Source organism: Ruditapes philippinarum, unplaced genomic scaffold, assembly GCF_026571515.1.
Source record: "Ruditapes philippinarum isolate M1 unplaced genomic scaffold, ASM2657151v2 ctg3368_1_1_1_1, whole genome shotgun sequence".
Lineage (NCBI taxonomy): Eukaryota > Metazoa > Mollusca > Bivalvia > Venerida > Veneridae > Ruditapes > Ruditapes philippinarum.
Window position 1 is genome coordinate 199,779 of NW_026854526.1, and position 24,775 is coordinate 224,553.

At 33.3% G+C, this 24,775-nt stretch overlaps 1 protein-coding gene across 1 annotated transcript in view; it reads left to right on the forward strand.

The window, feature by feature from the left end:
• LOC132740379 (uncharacterized) overlaps nucleotides 1–24,775 on the forward strand; it is a 66,305-nt gene that overhangs the window by 19,182 nt on the left and 22,348 nt on the right. The window contains exon 4 of the mRNA XM_060728276.1: nucleotides 22,733–22,858. Within this exon, the coding sequence (XP_060584259.1) occupies nucleotides 22,733–22,858 (126 nt within the window). The remainder of the gene's footprint in view (nucleotides 1–22,732; nucleotides 22,859–24,775) is intronic.

A 24,775-nucleotide genomic window follows, 5' to 3' on the forward strand; every position in this document is an offset into this window, starting at 1 on the left:
CCTTTCCTTACATTCTTCCTTTCTTTTAGCATTTCACCATAATTTACCTTAGTTTTTCTATAGTGATAATCCAACAATCAATTATTCTCTTATTCTTTGTTGTACGTTCAAAGAGCTTACATCAAACCGCAACATTTTTGTATCTTTATCTTGAAAATTACTTTTACTGGAGAGGAATTGATATAAGTATTGTTTTACTTGTTTTCCAATCCAGTCTGAATTATATTGTTGTGCAATGTTTGTAAATGTCATTTATGTACAATTTATTGAATAAATAAAGTTTAAAGTTTAAACTAAACAAATCCGACTGAATGTCAACAGGTCGGTTTTTTGTACTTTCGGTTTCTACAGCCATATTAGTAAATGTATAAATAATGTATTGTTTGCTTTTGTACCTATGAATTCACTTATTTCAGGTGGACTTTTACTACATATAATGGAAATAAACTTGTCAACAACTCCCAGCATTAAATAACTTTTTGTTTACATGTTTAGTTTCTTAGCGTAGGTTAGACTGGAATACCGCATCCGTTCTGTGTATTCATACTATTGTGTTCCGAAGACTGACGGAAAGGGCCGATTAGTTGCGATTGATGCCGGTGGTGCCTAATTTTAACAAGTAAACATGGTTTTAGAAGGATTTGAACAATATAGAACACCATTTAAATACCAAAACGAAATGCAAAATTTGAAAGCTATATTACAAATAACTCGGAAGTGTAAATAGACTTCGTTCACAAGGTGACTTTATTGCAGATTGTACATGGTCTATGGGAAACCCCTTATTTATACAGTATTCAAGAAATATTTTAGTTAATTAGTTATTTAGTCTTGGTTGTTGTATTAGAAATCAAAACATGTATGTAGAGTTCCGATATGACTGGTTTTGGTAATAAATTAAAAAGAAAAGACAAATGGCTATGTACAGGGCCGACAAGTTCATAAAACTTTCAAGGGAAGATAATCAATTCTTGCCCTATATAAATATACACCCTAAAGCTTTTCTACACGATGATAAAGAAAATTTATTCTTAAATTACAGAAAGACTGATATAGAGATTTTAGAGATTTTGCTGAGCAGTCGCAGATATTTTTGATAAAATATCAATTTACTAAATCAATCATATACCTTAGAAAAAGGGGACCTTAGGGGAGCGGTAGCCTTATAGAAATGTTTATATATACCTTAGAAAAAGCGGAGCTTAGGGGAGCGGTAGCCTTATAGAAATGTTTATTGTTCGCATAAAAAAATAACAAAATAATAGCATGTTTATATTCCATGTATTCTGACTATAGATATGTCGTATGTGCTATAAACATATATTGTATGTTTAACGCAATAAAATTATTTGAGCTTGAGTTTGAATATTTATAGCACAATCACTCGAGTTCGGTTCTATTCTAACTTCATAAACGTTCAACTTCATTCAAATTCATTTTTTGGTCCATTCAAATCATATCTGAATTGGACATTCTTAGTAACAATTAACTTCAATATTCATTCTGGACCTGCCCATGTATGTGTAATGAACGCAACAATAATAAGTCAGTTAATTCTGAATTTGTTTGTTTATTTGGGTTGGGTTTAACAGCGACAGTAGGAAATGAGCAGTATTTTTGGTTTCTCACCCAAAAGTAAGCAATTTTGTAGCTTTGTATGTATTTTTTGACAATCGCAACTGTTCGGCCCTTTCCGTAAGATAAATTTCACGTATGACCGACAGGTCGTTGGACAATTTTTCAAAATTCCGGCGATTGCACTGTGTTTTAGTGATTTCTTTTAAGGAATCGGACGAATTCTGAAATAAACTTCACCTCCATGAAGATGTCCCATATTAGTATATTTTAGGTGTAATTTTTGTTGGGTGGGGGTATATATAAATTTATGTAAGTCATTGCTTTTATTCAATTTATGTCATTTATCCTTCAATATTGCTGGGCAACTGGTTATCTGCCTGTGAAACAGATTTTGAAATTTTTGGAATTGGGTTTCTGCCTTCTGGCAACACTAAACTACAAAATTGTTCAATTTAGGTCCCCTGCCCCTTTTATGTAAATTATGAGAGTTTTGGATGTAACTGGGACAAAACGTTCTGTAAATGAATTGACTCGATAAAATATATCACTAACACGTGCAAGATCATGTGATTCTAGAACGAATTGTTTGACAGTAAAATGCTTATTGCAATCAACTTCCATTTACAATGAGTATTCTCGTTAAAGTTATGAAAATATAAGGTCTTAGCATTTAACTACTTCATAGTGATCATGCAATTCGTTTAATATTTCAGCGAATTATTGCCCAATTGGGCAACAAGTACCGGGTATTTTTTGTGGAAGAGGACCGACAAGTCAACCATGTCCGAGAGGAACTTATTGCGAGATATCTCCAGTCGACGGCTATGCCGTCTGCTGTCGTAAGTTATTCATTTTAATTAATGGTGACATTTATCAATAAGTATGATAATTCTACAATTGTCAGGTGGGTGTGAAAGACAAGTGAAGAATACAAATAATTGCACACACCATAATGGATATATACTTTTTTGCAGGGGTCTGCATGTATTGTTATATGGCAACAAATTTAGAAATAATGGTTTTTAAATATGATGAAAGCTTGATGATGATGATGATGATGATGAATAATGATGATGATGATGATGATGATGGTGATGATGATGGTGGTGGTGATGATGATGGATGATGATGATGATGATGATGATAATTACGTTGACGATGATGATAATGATGATGATAATGATTATGATGACGATGGTGGTGATGGTGGGGGTGATGATGATGATGATGATGATGATGATGATGATGATGATTTAAAGATCGTGAATTCATCAGAAAGCAAAGCAAAAATCTCAGAGGCTCCAATTATTATATCAATGATTAATTTCCGCTAGAAATAATTGAGAAAAGAAAAAAACTAATACCACAAATGAAAGCAGCCCACAAGAGAAACAAGAAGGCCTGGATATCATACGACACATTATACATTGACGGAGTGCCAGTGAGGGATAACTAGGGAAGTGCAGAGAATGGAGTGTGTTACTCTGGAACTGTAATGGATTGACTAGTGAAAAGTTGTGCGATGACTCATTTTTGAACAAATTATTTGCTAATGATATAATATTTATGATTGAATCTTGGACCAGTATAAATAGCCAGATTGAGTTACAAAATTATCATTGTTTTAATTATTTCAGGAAATTTATACATAGGAATGCTAAAAGATGCAGTGGTGGAATAGTTATATAAATAAAATCAGATATTGTTCCATGTATAGAAATAGTGAAAAATCATTTTGACAGTATACTATGGTTAAAGTTAAATAAAATATATTTTCAATCTTCATCTGATATTTATTTATGTGGTTTATACCTATGGACCGATGATAGTCCTGCAGCAAAAGATTACGATGTTAATTTATTTTATTTACTACAAAATGATATATAATGAATACGAGCAGTTTGGAAGAGTACTATTGGCTGGCGATTATAATGCTAGAGTAGGCTTAAACCCAGACTATATTGTATGTGATAGTTTTGTACCAGATATTGACCCTGAAAGTTATTGTCCTGACCGAACCATTAGCCGGGCCTAAAGGACAAAACATGTTATTCACGCGGCAGTCAATTACTTGATCTATGTAAGGCTACTACATTTAGAATAGTAAATGGTCGTCTTGGTAGTGATTTCAACTCAGGTGAATTCACGTACTTGAATAACAAATCATGAAGTACAATTGACTACTTATTAGCGTGCGAAAAAGATTTTTCCATAATCCACGATTTTATCGTTGACAATTTCAGTATTTTCAGTGATCATGCATCAATGTATAGGATAGATCATGAGTACCAGTTGGATGTGAGATTTATCAACGAGCGAAGCGAGTTGATAAATCTCACATCCAACTGGTACGAGCGATCTATCTGACCTAGACCACAGGTAGTTTTCTCTGTTTATGGTGAAGATTAAACATGCGGTAACGTTTTTTTTCTCCTACAATCACATAGGGATATCCAAATAGTTCTTATTCAGTCTATTTGGCCTTATTGTAGGCAAAAAATGCACGAGAAAATAGCATTATTCATGTTTTTTTATAAGTTACTGAATACACACTCTTATGAATGATAGATTTCACATTCCATTTTAAATTTCTATCACAAAAGGTGCAGTCAGGAAGAATTTAACATTTCTGAATGTGATATCATTACGATTTCACACCTTGAGTGATTTTGTTGTTATTCCTGTTGATTCCTCATTTAAATGATTTAATGACATATCACCGTACACAGTGCTTGAATAAGAAGTCAAGAAGCAAGACTGCTTACCGAAAAATGCTCTTAGACAGAAGTCATGGGCGATGGCTTGTTAACAAGAGTGGGCTCGTTGGAGACACTGGCAGGTAACTTTCATTTAATATTTTCCTTAATGCTTAAAGAACCCTAGGGCTCAGGATATTTATTGGTTGTTTGGCTGAAGTTGAAAATATTTAACTTGACTCGTAGATTTTTTTATTTATTGTATGCTTTATATACATCCTGCATTGACCTTTCATGAACTTAAAAAAATATTACAAACGTCCCTCTGAAGCCTTAAAGCATAGCATTTCCCGCAGCCCAGTCACCATTCGAAAACTCTTTGCCCACCAGTGGAATCCCCTCTTCCAAAACGAGTAAATGAATGTACATCTACAGTGTCTGCTATTAAGAGTGAGCCGGGCATAATTCAGGATGCGATTATTGAAATCACAGTACTTGAAAATATTAGCACAAAAGCGGTAGTAAAATTTAGATACAAATATAGATTTAAATAGATTGATAAACGCATTTCACTTCATTATTTATAGTTTTTTCTTATTTACAAATACAGTAACTATTCTTGTAAAATAATGAAATGTCGAAATAAATTGGTAAAAGGACTTTTGCTATCTGTTTGTTTTTTAAGAAGGGAACTACACTATTTATTTTACAATATAAATAGAATTTCCCCCCTCATAAAGCGTGCACATAACAGGGTTTTCCTTTCAGTTGAATACAAACATGATAGTTATATCAAACACTTTACTGTGATGTGTGGGATATATCACACACTTTTTAGCCTCTCTGATTGGCCGAGAGAAAACAGCTGTGGTCTAAGCGATTTTTAATAAATTGTGATCGTATACGTGATCTAAGTCAATCTGATACAAATTTGATCTCTACGTATTTCAAATGGAATGCCGACCATGAGAAAAACTTAAGACGCGGTTTAATTGTCAAGTTGCCCGATTTTAACGAGTTATTATTAAATCATGGAAATCGTGATTTGATTTCTGTTGACAATATAGTCAATAAATTTACTGGTATAATTCGTGAGATAGCAGACCCATTATTTAAGAAAACCCGAAAAATTGTAATATACAGACTTTTGATGATAATAACAAAACTTGGTTTGACCATGAATGTCGATCATTAAGATCTATTTACGAGGCGGTACTTAATAAGTTTAATACGAATAAAACTCAAGAAAATTACATAGAACTGAATAATGCAAAATATGCATATAAGCAATTAATAAGAAAAAAGAAAACTCAACATTATCAAAAAATGTCTGAACAATTAACAGAATTAAAGCATGCGCGACCCGTGACTTCTGGCGATTATTTAGAAAACACGATAATAACAAGACTGACTTATCTACTGATGATTTCAAACAGTATTTATCGTCAATGTTTGAAGATATTCAGGTACCATGCATCGATGAAGTTGTAAAATGTTTTGTCCACAGACGAAATTAATATAAGTTCTGACGATGATGTATCTAAACAATTAAATGAGCGTATATCTATTACAGAAGTACGCGAAGGAATTAAGCGTTAAAAGCGTAAAAAAGCTTCATGTCCAGCTGACAATTTACTAAATGAATATTGTTTAAATGCAGCTGACATTTTAAACGGGCATTTAGCGGATTTATTTAACATTGTTTTTAATTCAGGTGTCTTTCCAGAGAAATGGGCCGAAGGTTCATTATACCGCTACATAAAAAAAGGTGATGTGAATAACGTCAATAATTATCGTGGTATAACGTTATTGAGTAATCTCGGTAAATTGTTTACGGGGATTTTAGATGTGCGAGTCGTTAAGTGGTGTGAGAGTCAAAAAAATTACCAGGTGTGCAATTCGGTTTTAGAAAAAATCATAGCACCGTAGATGCAATCTTTGTACTGCAGAATTTAATAGAGCAAAGCTTAAACGACAAAAAACGTCTGTATTGTGCTTTCGTTGATCTGAAAAAAGCATTTGATTCAGTGAACCGTGACGCGTTGTGGTTTAAACTGTACAAAAAAAGGATTAAATGGTAAAATTTTAACAATGTTTAGAAACATGTACAATATTGTAAAGTCTAGTATAAAATTTAATAATGAATTTTCTGATTTTGTTGAAATCGCGGTGGGGTTACGTCAGGGGCAGACAAATTCGCCGACATTTTTTCCTTATTTATTGAAGACATCGAATCGTTTTTGCAGCAAGATAATACAACTGGCCTAACCATTAATGAAATTTGTCTTGTAATTTTGTTATTTGCGGACGATATGGTAATATGTGGCGATTCTGTAGAAGATTTACAATCGAGACTGAATTCTTTACGCGAATATTGTGAAAAATGGGGGTTAGAGGTAAACACTGCAAAAGCCAAAGTAGTTGTTTTTAGGAAACGAGGGCCTGTTAAAACAAATGAGCATTTCATTTATAATGATAAACAGTTGGAAATTGTTGATGATTTCAATTATTTGGGAATAACGTTGAATTACACTGGTACTTTCGTTTTAAATAAGGCAAAGCACTTAGGGTGATGCACACATTGTTAAATAATATCCAAAGATATAACATTCGTCCGGATATTTCATTGCAACTTTTTGATGCATTCGTAGGATCGATATTAAATTATGGTTGTCCTATTTGGGGGTTTACTAAGTCTTGTGAATTAAAACATATTCATCTACAGTTTTGCAACAATCCTTGGTGTAAAACAATCGACAAGTAACGCAGCTATATATGCAGAATTGGGTCGCTATCCTTTATATGTATTTCGTTTTGTACATATGGGTAAATATTATTAATACGGATAATATGCTATTAAAATCAGTTTATGCACATTCATTGGCGCAGTATTATAATGGTAGAAAGAATTGGATTTTCCGTGTTAAAAAACTGCTCGATGATTATGGATTTAGCTCTGTTTTTGTGAATCATGAAAACATAAAGTTCAAATTATTTGTAAATTTGTACAAGTAACGGATTGTGCCTTACAGAAACTATTTGGAGATATTAAGAAAAATGAAATACTGAAATCCTTGTACATACATTTAAAAATGAGCTTTGGTATATCGGATTACTTGTTTAAAATAATTCGTTTAAAATACGTAATAGCATAACTAGATTGCGCGTGTCGTCGCATAGTTTATTTATAGAATCTCTTAGGCATGACCGTAATCGAAAACCAAGTAATGAATATATGTTATTTCTGCGGTAATGACATAGAAGATGAATTTCATTTTATAATCACATACAAAAAATATTCTGACCTGAGAAACAAATTCATACCAAAATAGTATGTGAAAAATCCGAGCATGTACAAATTTATTGATTTATTAAGTTCTAAAAAGAAAAAAGTCTTGTTAAATTTGGGAAATTTTATAGCACAAGCATTTAAACGCAGGGAATTAAATCAACCGAATCTTCAGACATAATATATGACACTTTGCTACTAAATAATGTTAACTTTGATGATTACGTGTTGTTTAATTATATTTGAATGTATGTGTTTTCTGACCATGTGCATTTTGTACACGTCTTATATGAATTATCTATCTATCCATCCATCCATCCATCCATCCATCCATCCATCCATCCATCCATCCATCCATCCACCATCCATCCATCCATCCATCCATCCATCCATCCATCTTATCAATATTTTCGTTACAGCTGTTTATTGCACAAATGGTCTGCTAAATTATAAAGGCAATAAAAGTAGTAAAGGTATAGTTACGTGTGATAAAAATGAACAAAGATGTGGCAGTAAGTACATGTGTGAAACTATATCATACTATGACGAGAAGGTTTGCTGTCCACGAAAGTCTAACTGAAAAATGAAGGCCAATAAATATTGATGACGACACACCATTACAAAATAAAAATTGATAAAATCTATTGTTCTTTTATTATATGTACATGTTCTTAAGGAAAATTCCTAGTTATTAAAGTAATGCTGATTATATCAGAATAGATCTTCAATGGAAGCAGAAATATGAATACAAAAAAGATCCAGTGTATATATCAATTTATTTAAAAATATCATTTAAAATAAAAATAATAAAAAATGGAATACATTAAAAAAGACTCATTATGCAAAATAAGTTTTTTTTATGATCTGATAGTAGATACGGTATAAACAAGTTCCACATAAATGTACAGACTCAATCAAACCGAGTCAGCAATTTTCATGTAATTTCGCTGTTTTATTATTCTTTCGATGGACCACTTTTTTCCAGATATTTATATCTCAATCTAGATAAAACAAAATCACATTTAATGTTTTACATCTGCGGATGTTTCTCTATTCAAAATTTCACCATTTTCATGTATTAATGATGAATTTTGTTAAAGCCGGTGCTAGAGGGCGTTGACGATAGTTTGTACTTGACATTACCATCCATGTACAGGCTCAATCAAACCCAGCATGCAATATTTTCAATTTTGTCGTTTTGGACTTTCTTAAATATTTGCTTTTTTATATACAAGGAGTTACTTACCAGCTATGAAATGCCCGTAAATGAATTTGATAGTAGTATCACTTTGAGAAAATACAAGATACGTCTAGCAAATTATGTAGATGACTGCTTAGCAGTACATAACAATTGTTCCATTCAATATCTGAGACAGGTAAAAATGAAATTAGGCACAATTACAATTAACGGTTAAAACAAAAAAAGACAAATCACAAATATGTTTACAAGTCCTGATAAGTCATTGTGATATTTTATCACGTTTTAAATATAGCATCAACACCTACACTCTGACCCTCGTATCTGGCTATTTCAGCATCCTTGTCGTCAATTGGTTTTATTATTTTTTCAAGAAGTGGCGTCCACGTCGTACCCGGAGAAATTCTACAGAAATAAAAAGGCACATGTTTTATTGACATGAACATGAACTATGGAAGTAAATATGTTCACTCAGGGGTTTTACGTCACTTAGATGCGAAACTGTTGAAACTAATGCAGTGTTTGTTATAAAGTGTGTAATTAACGCCATGTCGATTTTTTTTGGTTTGTTTAATATGAAGTCTAAAATAATAAAAAAATATTGATACTGCCTTTTTAAATGCTCTGTTGGCATGCCACTTAATATAAATTGATATATACTATGCATTGTATAGTCTTGTGTTGCTACATGTAACTTGAGGGAATAAGTGTTGTTCTATTCTGTTCTGTTCTTAGAAATAAAATACATTAATTCATTTGTATTATAAACTATATAACAGTCGCATCGTTGATAGGAGAAGCGGAAAGAAATCATGCATTGGCCAAACACCCTAAGAAAATATTGTAAATATGAAAAGCCTGTTGAGGTTATTTTTGTAAATGTTCTATAAAAGGCATTATAAGAAATCTTTATTTCATAAATGCAATTTATCAGAAGGGAGACAACCTTGCGTGTGTGTCATTATGTACATATTATACTTGTTATCTCCCTTCTATAAGTCAGTTTTATGTTTTTAGAGATGTAGATGTTATCTATGTCTCTTTGTTTTCGAGTTAATTTCCATCATAAAATTTTAGTTTAAAAACTTACAAACTGTGAATGAATGTTTTAAATTGGTTTTGAATAACATGTCTTTGTTTACGTTATATTCAAAGTTTTGTAATGCTTGTATTAATGTCAATCTGATTAAAATTAGCTCTAAATAACGCTCCGCTTTTAGATCTAACAGTGACCAATTACGAATTATTTCTAGTGATCTTTCACATAGCCAATCATCGGCGAGCTTTCATAATTTTCAAAGCAATGCGGTTTCTAATTTTAACCCTGGAAAAACCAATACTTAGAATGAAATAGTCACGATTTCGAGAACAAACTTGCCGTTGTCCATATAGCCGACAGGTAAACTGGCAAAACAATATTTCCAATAAAAAATTGACTCTATAATTTCAAGTTAATTTGTTAAAAAATTAATCAGATCTATATAACAGAAATAGGTAGATCTGAACTTTAGTCAGATTGGATTTAAAGTAGAAATTTATTAATTTCCCTTTTGCAGTCAGAACCAGATGGTTTTTAAGGAACAAAATGACCGCCTGGAATATGATGCAATGATTAAGAATTTTGCATTTTTCGTTTAAATACGAATTGGTTTTTACATTGTTTACGTCCGATGACTTATTTTAATTTGTAATTTTGCAATCAAATCAAGCTTAATGTATCGGTACACTAAATGTTACATGATACATGTACATATTATAAGTTTCTTGCATATCAGACAGGATTATCTACAGTTTACACCGATGCTAGAATATAAGAATCTTACACCGGCTGCCGGTACAGACCGGAATATCTAGCTCGAGGGTGATTGTTTCCGCCGTAAACAGTCACCCGAGAGCTAGATATTCCAGTCTGCACCGACAGCCGGTGTTTGATTCTTTTTCTTGCATATTACATATCAATTATTTTAGAACAGAAATTACGGAAACTGATATTCTCATTACGCACTTTTTTCTAATAGTAGCGTATGAACTTACAGCTTCATTCATAACGGTTAAGTGACGTCATCCTAAGAACGCAATTCATTCATAAAAGGCGCGCAGCAATGACGTCATTTAAAGCACGCGACTTGTCTTACATGGGGGTGTAAGACAGGGTTTTCTAGCACCGGTGTAAACGGTAGATAATCCTGTCTGATATGCAAGAAAACTCTATCTTACACCCCTATGTAAGACAAGTCGCGTGTTTTAAATGACGTCATTGACGCGCGCCTTTTATGAATGAACTGTGTTCTTAGGATGACGCAATTTAACCGTTATGAATGAAGTTGTAAGTGCATACGCTACTATTAGAAAAAAGTGCGTTATGACAATGACGTCATTTAACACACGCGACTTCTTTACCAGTTCGTGTTAAATGTTGAATTCTGCTTTAGCCGGTGCTAGAGGGCGTGGACGGTAGTTTGCACTTTACAGTACCGTCTATGAACAGGCTCAAATCATATAAAAATAAATTGCAAACTTCTGCGAAACAATGACATATAAATATATATTCTTTATTATATTTAGTCTCATCTATACATATTTCAAACATAGACAAATATATAGAGGATATTCAAGTTTTTTCTATAAATACATTATTTATTTTCATCGAGTGGTATGAAAATAAATATTTCATGAGTGGCAGTAGCCACGAGTGAAATATGGTAATTTTCATGCCACAAGATGAAAATAAATCATGTATTTATAGAAAAAACTTGAATTTTCTGTTTATTATATATATTTTTCTTTTTTGCGATAAAATTTGAAATACTTTCCCTTAAATTTTGTGTACTGGCAGAATTTAAAAGAAAGTAGTTCGGCAAGACACCAGTGAAAATACGGAAAATATGTTTCACTGCAGTGAAAAATAAATTTTTACAGTGAAAATACGGAAAATGAAAATACGCATTTTATTTCATCAATATTTCTCAATATTTCATTTATAAGTATATAATAAACAACGCTATATGACACATCATGTCCCAATTATTTTGTTTTGATATTTTAAGGTACCTAAATGATCGATCGGGCGATACTACATTTTAGCTGTGAATACAATAACGTTTTGTTACATTAAAACATTTAAGCTCTTGTGTTTGTATTATCGTCAAACAGATCAATTTTAAGGCATATTTTCCTTGATTAGATCTATATCTCAACTTAAGTTATAATGAAACAAAAGAAAAATAACAAAGAAAAAACTTGTTAAACAAGAACCGGTTTAACCGGATGATGCTCCCCGAAAAGGTTATGTACGAAAAAAGTATGCCTCTTGTTTTTTCAGATTTATGCAATAATTCCAAACTTTCAGACCTATGTCCTGGACAATGTTCAAAGTGTTAAAATGGACAAAGGGCAATAACTCCAAAATAAGGCTAGGCAGGGTTATGGTTCTTTTGCAAGGCACTTCTACCCAATGAGATCTATCTACCTACAAAGTTTTTATGTTGATTGCTTTATAAAAGCACGAAATTATCCCTTTAAAACAAATGTAAAACTTAAGTTTGAACAGAACTAATAAGTCTACGGATGGTATTCGGACAATATCACCGCTTTTGTTTTTGTTTGGGTTTTACGTCACACCGACACAGTAAATGTCATTTGGCGACATTCCAGCTTTACTGGTGGAGGAGGACCTCAGGTGCCCTTCCGTGCATTAATTCAGGCACGAACGGGCACCTGAGTAGAACCACCGACATTCCGTTAGCTAGCTGGATTGCTTCCTCACAAGAAAGAATCAAAAGTCCCTGTCGGGATTCGAACCCACAGCGGTAAGGGGCAAGTGGTTTGAAGTCAACGACCTTATAGACATCGCAATGAACGATACAAGCAAATTTGATTCCATTTAACCAAGTGAAATTCCTCAGCCCGTTCGCACTCCAAACAAAGATCTTAGAACGTAACTATGGCAACAATAAGTGAAAAACGTTACTTAAATTGTCATGCTCTATATTCAACAAGCTTTCTAATTACTCTAGCTCATCAGAAGTGTGAATTTAGACATAATTTACAAACAATTATCTTGTTGTATTATCCTGTGTCAATTTAGGGAAGATCATACAGAATCACCACTGCAGATCAACACCCTCTGGGAGATAGTATATTGAATTATTTTCAGTTTTAAAGTAACTTATTACGGCACTGAAACTAACATCAATCTGATCACCTCGGGCGACAAATCCCCCCTTTTATATGATGGTTGTCCCCTCCCCTTTTATATGATGGTTGTAACGTCATCACTGGATCAATCTGTCATCACTGTGGCCGGTAATATAGTAGGTATTACTGAAATTAAAGTACAATGTACAATGCTTAACTAATTTACAACGCTATTTTCTTAAAAACAATTTAAGCAATTAAATGACGTACTCTTACATACATACCAACAGATGCAGGGTTAAAGCATCTTGCCTCCACATCCATGCTAATTCTAATGAAAATTTTGAAAATGTATTTAAAAGTAAAATCTTGTGTAGTGAACAAGGAGAGTAATTTATATATTGCAAACGTCATTTACATCACAAAGAGGTCAAAATACGGTAATGTATGCAAAAAAAATATCTTACTACGCTAGTCACGCAGTAAAAATATGGTTATATTATACTGAAAACTCATTATTCAAATTATTACTTGAATCTGAAATCTGTATACATGTACCTTACTTGAAATCTCAATACATTTTTCTCAAGTTTGATTGTTTTTAAATATTTATCTGGAGGTATGCAGATTTCAAACTAGGATAAGACAGCTTACTTACAGTTCTTATTTATGTGCAATTTCCTTGTATCGATATAATTCAAACATTAGGTTTTCTATGAAATCTTCGAATTCCAAAACGACCGTATGTTATTGTGCAATTACCGCCATATATAGTGATATGGTTAAATATTGCATGTATGACGTGCTTAAAATCATCCAGCGGGGAACAAAGAGATTTTATCCTATTGTAAACAAGGATATCATATTTCAAAATTTGTTTGGCAAACAGTAACGAAAAGTTCGTACTGACATCGAAGTTCGAAATTCAGTTTATATTGAATATCGAGCTAGCTTTGAACTTCGAGCTAAGATAGAAATTCAAAGTAAATCAAAGCTGAATTTCCAGCTAGAGATGAATTTCGAGTTAACTTAAAAATCGAAATTCAAAAGTTGAAAAACCCGAATTTCGAGCTTGAGTTGAATTTTGAGTCAGCTTGAAGATCGAAATTTAAAAGTTTCAAAACCAAAAATTGCGAACAGCAACTGAATTTCAAGCCAGCTCGAAGATCGAAATTCAAACATTTCAAAATGAGAATTTTCGAGCTTGAGTTGAATTTTAATCCAGCCCGTTGTTCAAAATTCAAAATTTAAAAAACCCGAATTTCGAGCTTGAGTTGAATGCTGAGCCAGCTCGAAGATCGAATGTCAAAATTTTCAAAACCCAAATTTCGAGCTGTAACTTAATTTCGAGCCAGCTCGAAAATTTAAATTAAAATTTTACAAAACGCGAACTTCGATCTGGAGCAACACGAAAATCGAATTTCGTTATTTTCAAATCCCTAATTTCGAGCTGGGACAGAATTTCGTGCCAGCTCGAAGATCGTAATTCAAAATTTTCAAAAGCCGAAATTCAAGCAAGAGTTGAATTTTGAACCAGCCTGAAGATTGAAATTCAAAATTTTCAAATCGCGAATTTTTAACTGGAGTTGTATTTCGAGCCAGCCCGAAGATCGAAATTCAAAATTTGAAAATGCCGAATTTTGAGCTGGAGTTTAATTTCGAGCCAGCTCGAAGATCGAAATTTAAAATTTGAAAAAACATATTTCGAGCTGCAGTTGAATTTCAATCCAGATCGGAGATCGATATTAAAATTTTCAAAATCCGAATTTTGAGCTGGACTTGAATTTCGAAGCAGCCCGAAGATCGAACTTTAGAATTTGAAAAAGCTGGATTTCAAGCTGGAGTTGAATTTCGAGCCAGCTCAAAGATCTTGATTCAATATTCAAAATTAGCTCGAAGTTCAATATTTGAAATTTTTGATTTGCTCGAAATTCAACTCCAGCTCGAATTTTGGCTTCGATCTTCGAGCTGGCTCCAAAATCAACTATATGTTGAAATTTTGATGTTGAAATTTTTGAATTTCTAATTTCGAGCTGACTCGAAATTCAACTCCAGCTCGAAATTCGGGCTTAGAAATTTTTGAATTTCGATATTCGAGCTGGCTCGAAATTAAACTCCAGCTCGAAATTCGGGTGTCAAAAATTTTGAATTTCGATATTCGAGCTGACTCGAAATTCTACACTAGTTGTTTTTGATAATCTGAATATGAAGAACAAATAAGATAAATTTGTGTCATTTTCAGATTGGCTAGAACTACCTCTAACCGAATTAACAAATTCAGAAATGGAATCAAGACGAAAGTGATGTAAATCTACTTTCGGATAAGTTTTAAGATAAATTTCCGATGATTCCGATGATATCAAGAGGTTCAACATACTAAGCGACCTCCCCTGAAATTGCAGGTATATATCAACCATTGTAAACAGATATTGAATTTTCTTAAGAGTAGTATATGCGTCCCTTTATCGCCTCGACTGCACACATGCGGCAGCACGACTGCACACGTGCGGAGGCAAGACTGCACACGTGTGGCGGCCATCTTGTTTCCATATATAGTAATATATTTGCATATAAACGATGCGAATATCGGTACATGTGCGGCACTTATTTTATTGACTTATTTTCCAATCTCCCATCGATGCACAGGTCCTAGATAAATTATTTATATGGTATATGTGACATGAAATATACTTTTACCCGTTATTTCACACAAATGACCGCCATTTACATATAACGGAATAAGCCCACAAACCCAACAGTCATTTTGAGGTTCTAGTTTATTATCATAAAACTGACAATTTAATAATAGTAATGATACAATAACTCTTCAATAGCCATATGGAAAAGACAGACAACCATCTTTCACTCTCTTATCAAATACAATTTTATACCGTTTTGTTGGGTCAGTGTTAAAAGTTTAGCTTGATCACTGTCTTTACATATTTTATGGTAATCTGTCACCTCTACAATTTCATTTGACACGCGATGGTCTGTTTACATCCTACACACATAGTTTAATTTTTTCCTTAAATCGAATATTATTTTGCCTGTTCGAAGTAAGTGTTAACATCTCGGCTCCTCGCTACTAAATGCAGAAAACTGATTTTTTTTAATTGCGTTTATTAAAGGTCGCCGCCGGAAAGCCAATATGGGCGACCGTACACTCAAGTCGGGTCATCCTAGAGCGCCGAGATTTTTCGTCGATTTTTTCCCAGCTTTATTGGTGGAGGAAGACCCCAGGTGCCCCTCCGGGCATTATTTCAGGCACGAGCGGGCACCTTGGTAGAACCACCGACCTTCCGTAAGCCAGCTGGATGGCTTCCTCACATGAAAGATTTCGACCCGAGTTAGGATCGAACCTACAGTGGTGAGGAACCTGTGAGATTTTCCGATAATTATTTGAAGTGCACTGACCTAATAGAGAACAACGGACATGTGTTTGTAAACGTTTGCTCAATTGTACTTTTTACAAGTATCTGTGTATATATTATTGTCATTTCTATTGTTTTATATCAAGTAAATGATTTATTAACGTTATGTGGAACAAAATGAATAAATGTTCATTAATAGTCATATTATTTGTGAAAAAAATACATGACAATATCGTCCTTCCCGTGTCTCAATATGAGTAATATGACACAATAGTGGCACTTACGAACGGTAACACAGGTTTTTGTCGGATTGAGAGATGGCATAGTCTGGTTTATCTTTACTAGTATTAAAAATATTATTTAATGAAATACAGTTGAACTTTGTGAGATATTGAGATTAATGAATCGATTCAAAGCTCAAATCTACGGTCATATAGCCGAAACTTCACAGTTTCAAGACTGAAACCATCCCTTATTTGGGACTCCGTCTGCAGTGGATGCATTATAGATTCATTCTCATGACGGGGACAGGAAAGATTTAAACGTTACGGGTTGCATTTCGTAACATATCTCCCTCGCCCTAGAAAAGTAATATATTTTTAAATAAAGCAATATATAACATAACATATGGAATAAAAATTAATAAACAGCGTTATGATAAAATCAATATTTAACACGCGAGCGTTGTTTAAATACTTTATTCTCATTGGCTACCTGTCAAAATTATTAATAATAACACCTGATTGATTATAAACGCATCATTTGTTGGGACGTTTTGTTACTGGTCACACCGTAAACAAACAGGTAACGTACGTTTAAAATATAAATATGTGATGAGACTAAAAATTTTAAAAGATTTTAAAAAAATGATTTAATACGTAGAGTTGTCCGCTTAGTGTTATATATGAGAGCTTGTCTTGCTGTCTGCAGGGTGAGTAATTTTCTAGGGCGAGGGAGATATGTTACGAAATGCAACCCGTAACGTTTAAATCTTTCCTGTCCCCGTCATGAGAATGAATCTATGTTGCATCCACTGCAGACGGAGTCCCAAATAAGGGATGGTTTCAGTCTTGAAATTGTGAAGTTTCGGCTATATGACCGTAGATTTGAGCTTTGAATCGATTCATTAATCTCAATATCTCACAAAGTTCAACTGTATTTCATTAAATAATATTTTTAATACTAGTAAAGATAAACCAGATTATGTCATCTCTTGATCCGACAAAAACCTGTGTTACCGTTCGTAAGTGCCACTATTGTGTCATATAACTCATATTGAAACACGGGAAGGACGATATTGTTATATATTTTTTCACAAATAATATGACTATTAATGAACATTTATTCATTTTGTTCCACAAGACGTTAATAAATCATTTACTTGATATAAAACAATAGAAATGACAATAATATATACACAGATACTTGTAAAAAGTACAATTGAGCAAACGTTTACAAACACATGTCCGTTGTTCTCTATTAGGTCAGTGCACTTCAAATAATTATCGGAAAATCTCACAGGTTCCTCACCACTGTAGGTTCGATCCTCACTCGGGTCGAAATCTTTCATGTGAGGAAGCCATCCAGCTGGCTTACGGAAGGTCGGTGGTTCTACCAAGGTGCCCGCTCGTGCCTGAAATAATGCCCGGAGGGGCACCTGGGTTCTTCCTCCACCAATAAAGCTGGAAAAAAATCGACGAAAAATCTCGGCGCTCTAGGATGACCCGACTTGAGTGTACGGTCGCCCATATGGGCTTTCCGGCGGCGACCTTAAATAAACGCAATTGAAAAAAAAAATCAGTTTTCTGCATTTAGTAGCGAGGAGCCGAGATGTTAACACTTACTTCAAACAGGCAAAATAATATTCGATTTAAGGAAAAAATTAAACAATGTGTGAAGGATGTAAACAGACCATCGCGTGTCAAATGAAATTGTAGAGGTGACAGATTACCATAAAATATGTAAAGACAGTGATCAAGCTAAATTTTTAACACTGACCCAACAAAACGGTATAAAATTGTATTTGATAAGAGAGTGAAAGATGGTTGTCTGTCTTTTCCATATGACTATTGAAGAGTTATTGTATCATTACTTTTGTCAGTTTTATGATAATAAACTAGAACCTCAAAATGACTGTTGGGTTTGTGGGCTTATTCCGTTATATGTAAATGGCGGTCATTTGTGTGAAATAACGGGTAAAAGTATATTTCATGTCACATATACCATATAAATAATTTATCTAGGACCTGTGCATCGATGGGAGATTGGAAAATAAGTCAATAGAATAACCGCCGCACATGTACCGATATTTGCATCGCTTATATGCAAATATATTACTATATATGGAAACAAAATGGCCGCCGCACGTGTGCAGTCTTGCCGCCGCACGTGTGCAGTCGTGCTGCCGCATGTGTGCAGTCGAGGCGTTAAAGGGACGCATATACTACTCTTAAGTTAGAAAATACACAAAAGAAATCATGAAAAGAAACATTCTAAATAAATCCTGATCCTCTTTCAAAATTCCTTTTTATTTAGTTTTGCCCATTTTTTCTCGTTTATGGCACAAATATTCTTTTACTTTTGGACCCTACACTGCTTTTCATGGAATGGCAGAAACATGTCATATTGTAGGTTTCATTATAACCGCCGTATGAACACATCTACAGATGTCTCCAAATTAAAAATTTCACCATTTTCATGTTTCAATGTGGAATTCTGCTTAATCATAAGCCGGTGCTAGGGTCCATGGACCGTAGTTTGCAATTATCACTTTTACCCAACGACAAAGACTCATCACCGATTAAAATTTTACTAAATTTATTTTATTAAGTTTTTGGTGAAAACATTGCCATGGCTGAGTATCATATTCAAAGGTGAAAATTTGAAATTCTAATTGAATATTTATCTTTATGTAGTATATTCTGAGCTTTCGCTCCGATTACGGCAGCAAAAATCTGAAATTAAGCTTTAAAAATGGAACAAGTTACACTGATAGCAACAACTTGCAAAACGCAGCAGACTTAAAAGGCTGTTTTCCCAAGGTGACTGTAGTCTGGAGTCTTTATACACTTTTAAAGAATCTCAAGAATTGTATCTTCTCGTAGTCAATTTGAATATATATCATTACACACTTGATGGACTGGTCTCCCTGTCTGACTATTTACTCGTCATGACGATGGTCGATTAGTCTCTTTTTGAAATTATACAACAAATGGACAGCGAAAATGTATATGAGAGCTTTGCGATGTGTTATAAGGTTAACAATATAAGTTATTAACCTGAAAAAAATGTCCACAAACAGGCTCACTCAAACGAAATCCGCAACATTGTCAATTCTACCGCTTTTGGCTTCTTTAGGGGCAATGATTTTCGGAAAATGTGTTAATCATATCAAGAACAGTCGAATAGCTTAGTAAGTCGAATGTATAAACAAGGCTTAAAGACGCAGTCCACTCTTTTGACATGGCGGATGTTAGTATAGCCATTAATACTTGTTCCCAAAACAATATCATGTATAAATACTTGTACATAAAGGCAAATAACTTATTATTTATAAAAATCACAACAAAGTTACAAATTTTCTAAAATACAATAGTTTGTTAATTTTTGTTTTGTGTTTGTTTTTACTTAAAAGTACTAATTCTTCTTTGTAAATTCTTAGTTACAAGCGCTAATTCCTGTTGGCTAATGCATTCAATTGGTAAACTCGCCGATTCAGTATGACAAAAAGAATAGATATATTCGGAGAAGTTCTGATTTTACTGTACGTAACTTTATTCATTTTCGCAAGGCTGTGATTTTTTCACAAACGACAAAAAAGGACCCAATATAAATATCATTATGACGCTTGTCAAATAATAAAAAGTTGTCTTGTCACTTTAAAGAAATAACATCTATTCAAAGTGCACAGTATTAATGCTATTAATAAATACACTGTTTACCCTTAAGAAGCCATTTAAAATTTTCAAAACGGGTGCTGACCGCATATGGTCAAAACCGATTAAGGGCAAGCCGTTGTTTCCTTAAGCAGGGAACTTGACACTTACTGCTGAGTTCTAGTTGGTTCCAGTGCTGACAAAAGCCTAGGAGCTTTATAAATAATCGAACTAAAATGAATAATGTATAAATTACACGGATGCTGCTTTTTTTTACTTTGCACGTCTACAAAAAAAGAGAATATTGCGTGACTTGATTATTATGTATATGTAACTCTATTTTCACATATTTACCACTCGATATCGTTTAAACGTACATGTTTTTATTGAGCTTCAAGCGATTCTTGGTGACGCAGTTTAAATTTTTTTATACCATATGTTGCTTTGATCATTTTAATTAGCGATAAAGTGTTTTCCCATTTCTTGATTCGCCATAACGTTGAAAGTTTGTCGTACTGAAACATGGAAAAGTCGTACAAAATATTGTCTTTGACTTTAGGAATTATTTTCATATTGTGCGGGCACAACATCAACGCAAGTGAGTTGCCAGTTTAAGCATTTTTCCGCTTATTTTTTTATCATATTTTTCTAAGGCTCTTTTTATATTTATGTTACAATACGAATGGATAATTACATGTAAACCTCGGCCACGTGTCATTCAAAGGAAAATGTTCAAAATATTTATTAAGGACACTATAACTTCGTTGCTTTACAGCAGTGGTAGAAAATGTGCTTTACTTCGGTTAAAAACATAACTTATATAAATTTATGTCGCCAACAAAAGTGATTGTGACTTATTCTATCAAAGTCAAAAGACTATAGTTTTAGACGGTTCTGAAAAATATACGACACCATTTGAATACTAAAACGAAATGCAAAATTTGAAAGTTATATTGCAAATTGCTCGGAATTGTAAATAGTCTTCGTTCACGAGGCTTTAAAGTGATATTTTTCCAGATTTTATATGGTCTTGAGGAAAACCCTTTTTATCCAAAATTCGGACGTAAAAATAGTTTACTACATGTATTAGGTTATTTAGTCTTGGTTGTAATATTAGAAATCAATACATGTACGTAGAATTCCGATATGATTGTTTGGTAATAGAAAAAAAAAGAAATGGCTATGTATAGGGCCGGCAAGTCCAAGTTCAAGGGAAAATAATCTTTCCTTGGCCTATAAAAATATACACAAAGGAAATTTGAGCCGCGTCACGACAAAACCAACATAATGCATTTGCGACCAGCATGGATCCAGACCAGCCTGCGCATCCGCGCCGTCTGAATCCTTGCTGTTCGCTTACAAACCCTATAACAAGTAGAGAAACTGATAGCGAACAGCATGGATCCTGATCAGCTGATCAGCAGGCTGGTTTGGATCCATGCTGGTCGCAAACCCATTTGTTGGTTTTGTCATAACGCGGCTCAATTTTAATCTTAAGATATACGTAAAGGCTGATATAGAGATTTTAGAGATTTTGTTGACTCCTTAAGTCACGGATAATTTTGAACCAATCTCATGTCTTAGGAAAAAGGGGAGCTAAGGGAATCGGTAGCGTTATAGAAATGCCTATTATTGGCATTAAGAAATAAACATTAGGTTAAAATATTTATATTTATAGCACAATTACTCCAGTTTTGTTCTACCTTAACTGCAGAAATGTTCAAATTTAAAGACAAATTTAGTTTTGTGTCCATGCAAATCATATCTGAATGGGGCATTTTAAGCAACAATAAACTGCAATATACTTCCTGAAGCTGCCTATATATGTATAATGAACTGTAATAAGTCAGTTAATTCTGTATTTGTTTGTTTATTTGTGTTGGGTTTATCAGTGACAGTAGGAAATGAGCAGTATTTTGGGTTTTTTACCCGAAACTAAGCAAGTTGGTAGCTTTGTATGTATTTTTTGACAATCGCAACTTTTCGGCCCTTCCGTAAGATAAATTTTGTTAAAAATCTAAACGTATGAACATTTTTTCGAAATTCCGGCGATTGCACTGTGTGTTAGTGATTTCTTTTAAGAAATCGTACGAATTCTGAAGTAAACTGCACCTCCATAAAGGTGGCCCATATAAGTATATTTAAGGTGTGATTTTTGTTGGGTGGGGTAAATATAAATTGATGTAAGTCATTAATTTTCTTCAATGTATGTCATTTAACCTTCAATATTGCTGGGCAACTGGTTATCAGTGAAACAGATAGAACTTGAAATATTTGGAATTGGGTTTCTGCCTTCTGGCAACACTGAACTACAAAATTGTTCATTTTTAGGTCCCCTTCCCCTTTTATGTAAATTATCAGAGTTTTTGATGTAAATGAGACAAAACGTTCTGTAAATGAATTGACTCGATAAAATATATCACTAATACGTGCAAGATCATGTTATTCTATAAGGAATTGTTTGACAGTAAAATGCTTATTGCAATCAACTTCCATTTACAATGAGTATTCTCGCTAAAGTTATGAAAAAATAAGGTCTTAGCATTTAACTACTTCATAGTGATCATGCAATTCGTTTAATATTTCAGCGAATTATTGCCCAATTGGGCAACAAGAACCGGGTATTTTCTGCGGAAGAGGACCGACAAGTCAGCCATGTCCGACAGGAACTTATTGCGAGATATCTCCAGTGGACGCCTATGCCGTCTGCTGCCGTAAGTTATTCGTGACATTTATCAATAAAGTATGATAATTCTACAATTGTCTAGCGGAATACACAAGTGAATACAAAAATGCCACACGCCATCATGGATGAATTCTCTTTTGCAGTGGTCCGCATGTATTTCAATATGGCAACACATTTAGGAATCGCACATTATTCGATATGTTTACATACAATTAGTAACCTATTCCTTATTCCTTTTTCGAATAAGGAATAAGGAATCAGTTCTTTATTCCTTTTTCGAATAAGGAATAGGGAACTAGTTCCTGATTCCTTATTCAAATCTTAATAAGGAACAGCAGAATTAGGATTTATCTAAAATAAGATTAAGGTTGATCAGAAAACTAGAAAAAAAAATTTCACAAATCAATCATCAAAATCATAGAATAAAACATCCGCATCGACATATTTTTAAACAATATTCAAGTCTAACAAGGAATAATGAACCCGTTCCTTATACCTCATTAAAATCATTGCATAAAGCATCTTTATCAAAACATTTTGAAAATATGTTAAAGTCGAATAAGGAATAAGGAACCAGTTCCTTATTCCTTATTCAACTCCGAATAAGGAACAGAAGAAGATACGTAAGGAAAGACATCAGTTGCAGTTATTTTTAATTAACCTGAATTAGAATTGGAAGGTAGTCATTAAAATCATTAAATAAAGCATCTGTATAAAATATTTTGAAAAAAAAATGTTCAAGTTCATTCGACTCCGACTAAGGAACAGAAGATAATACGTAAAGAAAGACACCAGTTGCTGCTTTTTTTGATCAACCTGCATTAGAATTGGAAGGAACAATCATTGAAATCATTGCATAAAACATCCACATAAAAATATTTTGAAAAAAAAAATGTTAAAGTCGAATAAGGAATAGGGAACCAGTCCTTTATTCCTTATTCAACTTCGAATAAGGAACAAAAGAAAATACGTAAAGAAAGACATCAGTTGAAGTTACTTTTCATAAACCTGCATTAGAATTGCAAGGATCTGCAATGATTTTAATAATTGATCCTTGCAATCCTTATGCAGATATGTCAGAAATAAGTGCAACTGCTGTCTATATTGGCGTTTTTCCTTCTGTTCCTTATCCGGAGTTGAATAAGGAATAAGGAACTGGTTCCTTATTCCTTACTCAACTTTAACATATTTTCAAAATATTTTATGCAGATGCTTTATGCAATGATTTTACTGATTGATCCTTGCAATTCTTATGCAGATATATCAGAAATAACTGCAACTGCTGTCTCTATTGGTGTATCTTCTTCCGTAATCCTTATTCGGAGTTGAATATTGTTTAAAAACATGTCGATGCGGATACTTTATTCTATGATTTTTATGATTGATTTGTGCAATTTTCCACAGATTTGTGATAGACAGAACCGTTCTAGTTTTCGGATTAACCATAATTTGAATTTAAATAAATCCTAATTTTATCTTATTAAGATTTGAATAAGGAATCAGGAACTAGTTCCCTATTCTTTATTCGAAAAAGGAATAGGGAACTAACTTTATATACATAATAATTCGATCCCTGTCTAATTAAACGCATGTCCACTGCAATGATTTATTACATATTGAACTATTTTTTGTTGTCTTCTTTTTTAATGGAGAAAATTTTATTCCTTACATTTATTTTTTCCCCTAAACAGATTATTTATTTATTATATTATTATTATTATTATTATTATTATTATCATTATTATTATTATTATTATTATTATTATTATAAACTAATGACGCTGCACGTATTACGACTTTGATGATGATGATGAAGTTGATGACGACGACGACGACGATAATGACGATGGCGCTGATTATGATGACGATGATGATGATGATAATGTTGATGACGACGACGATGATGATGATGATGGTGGCTGTGATGAAGATGATGATGATGATG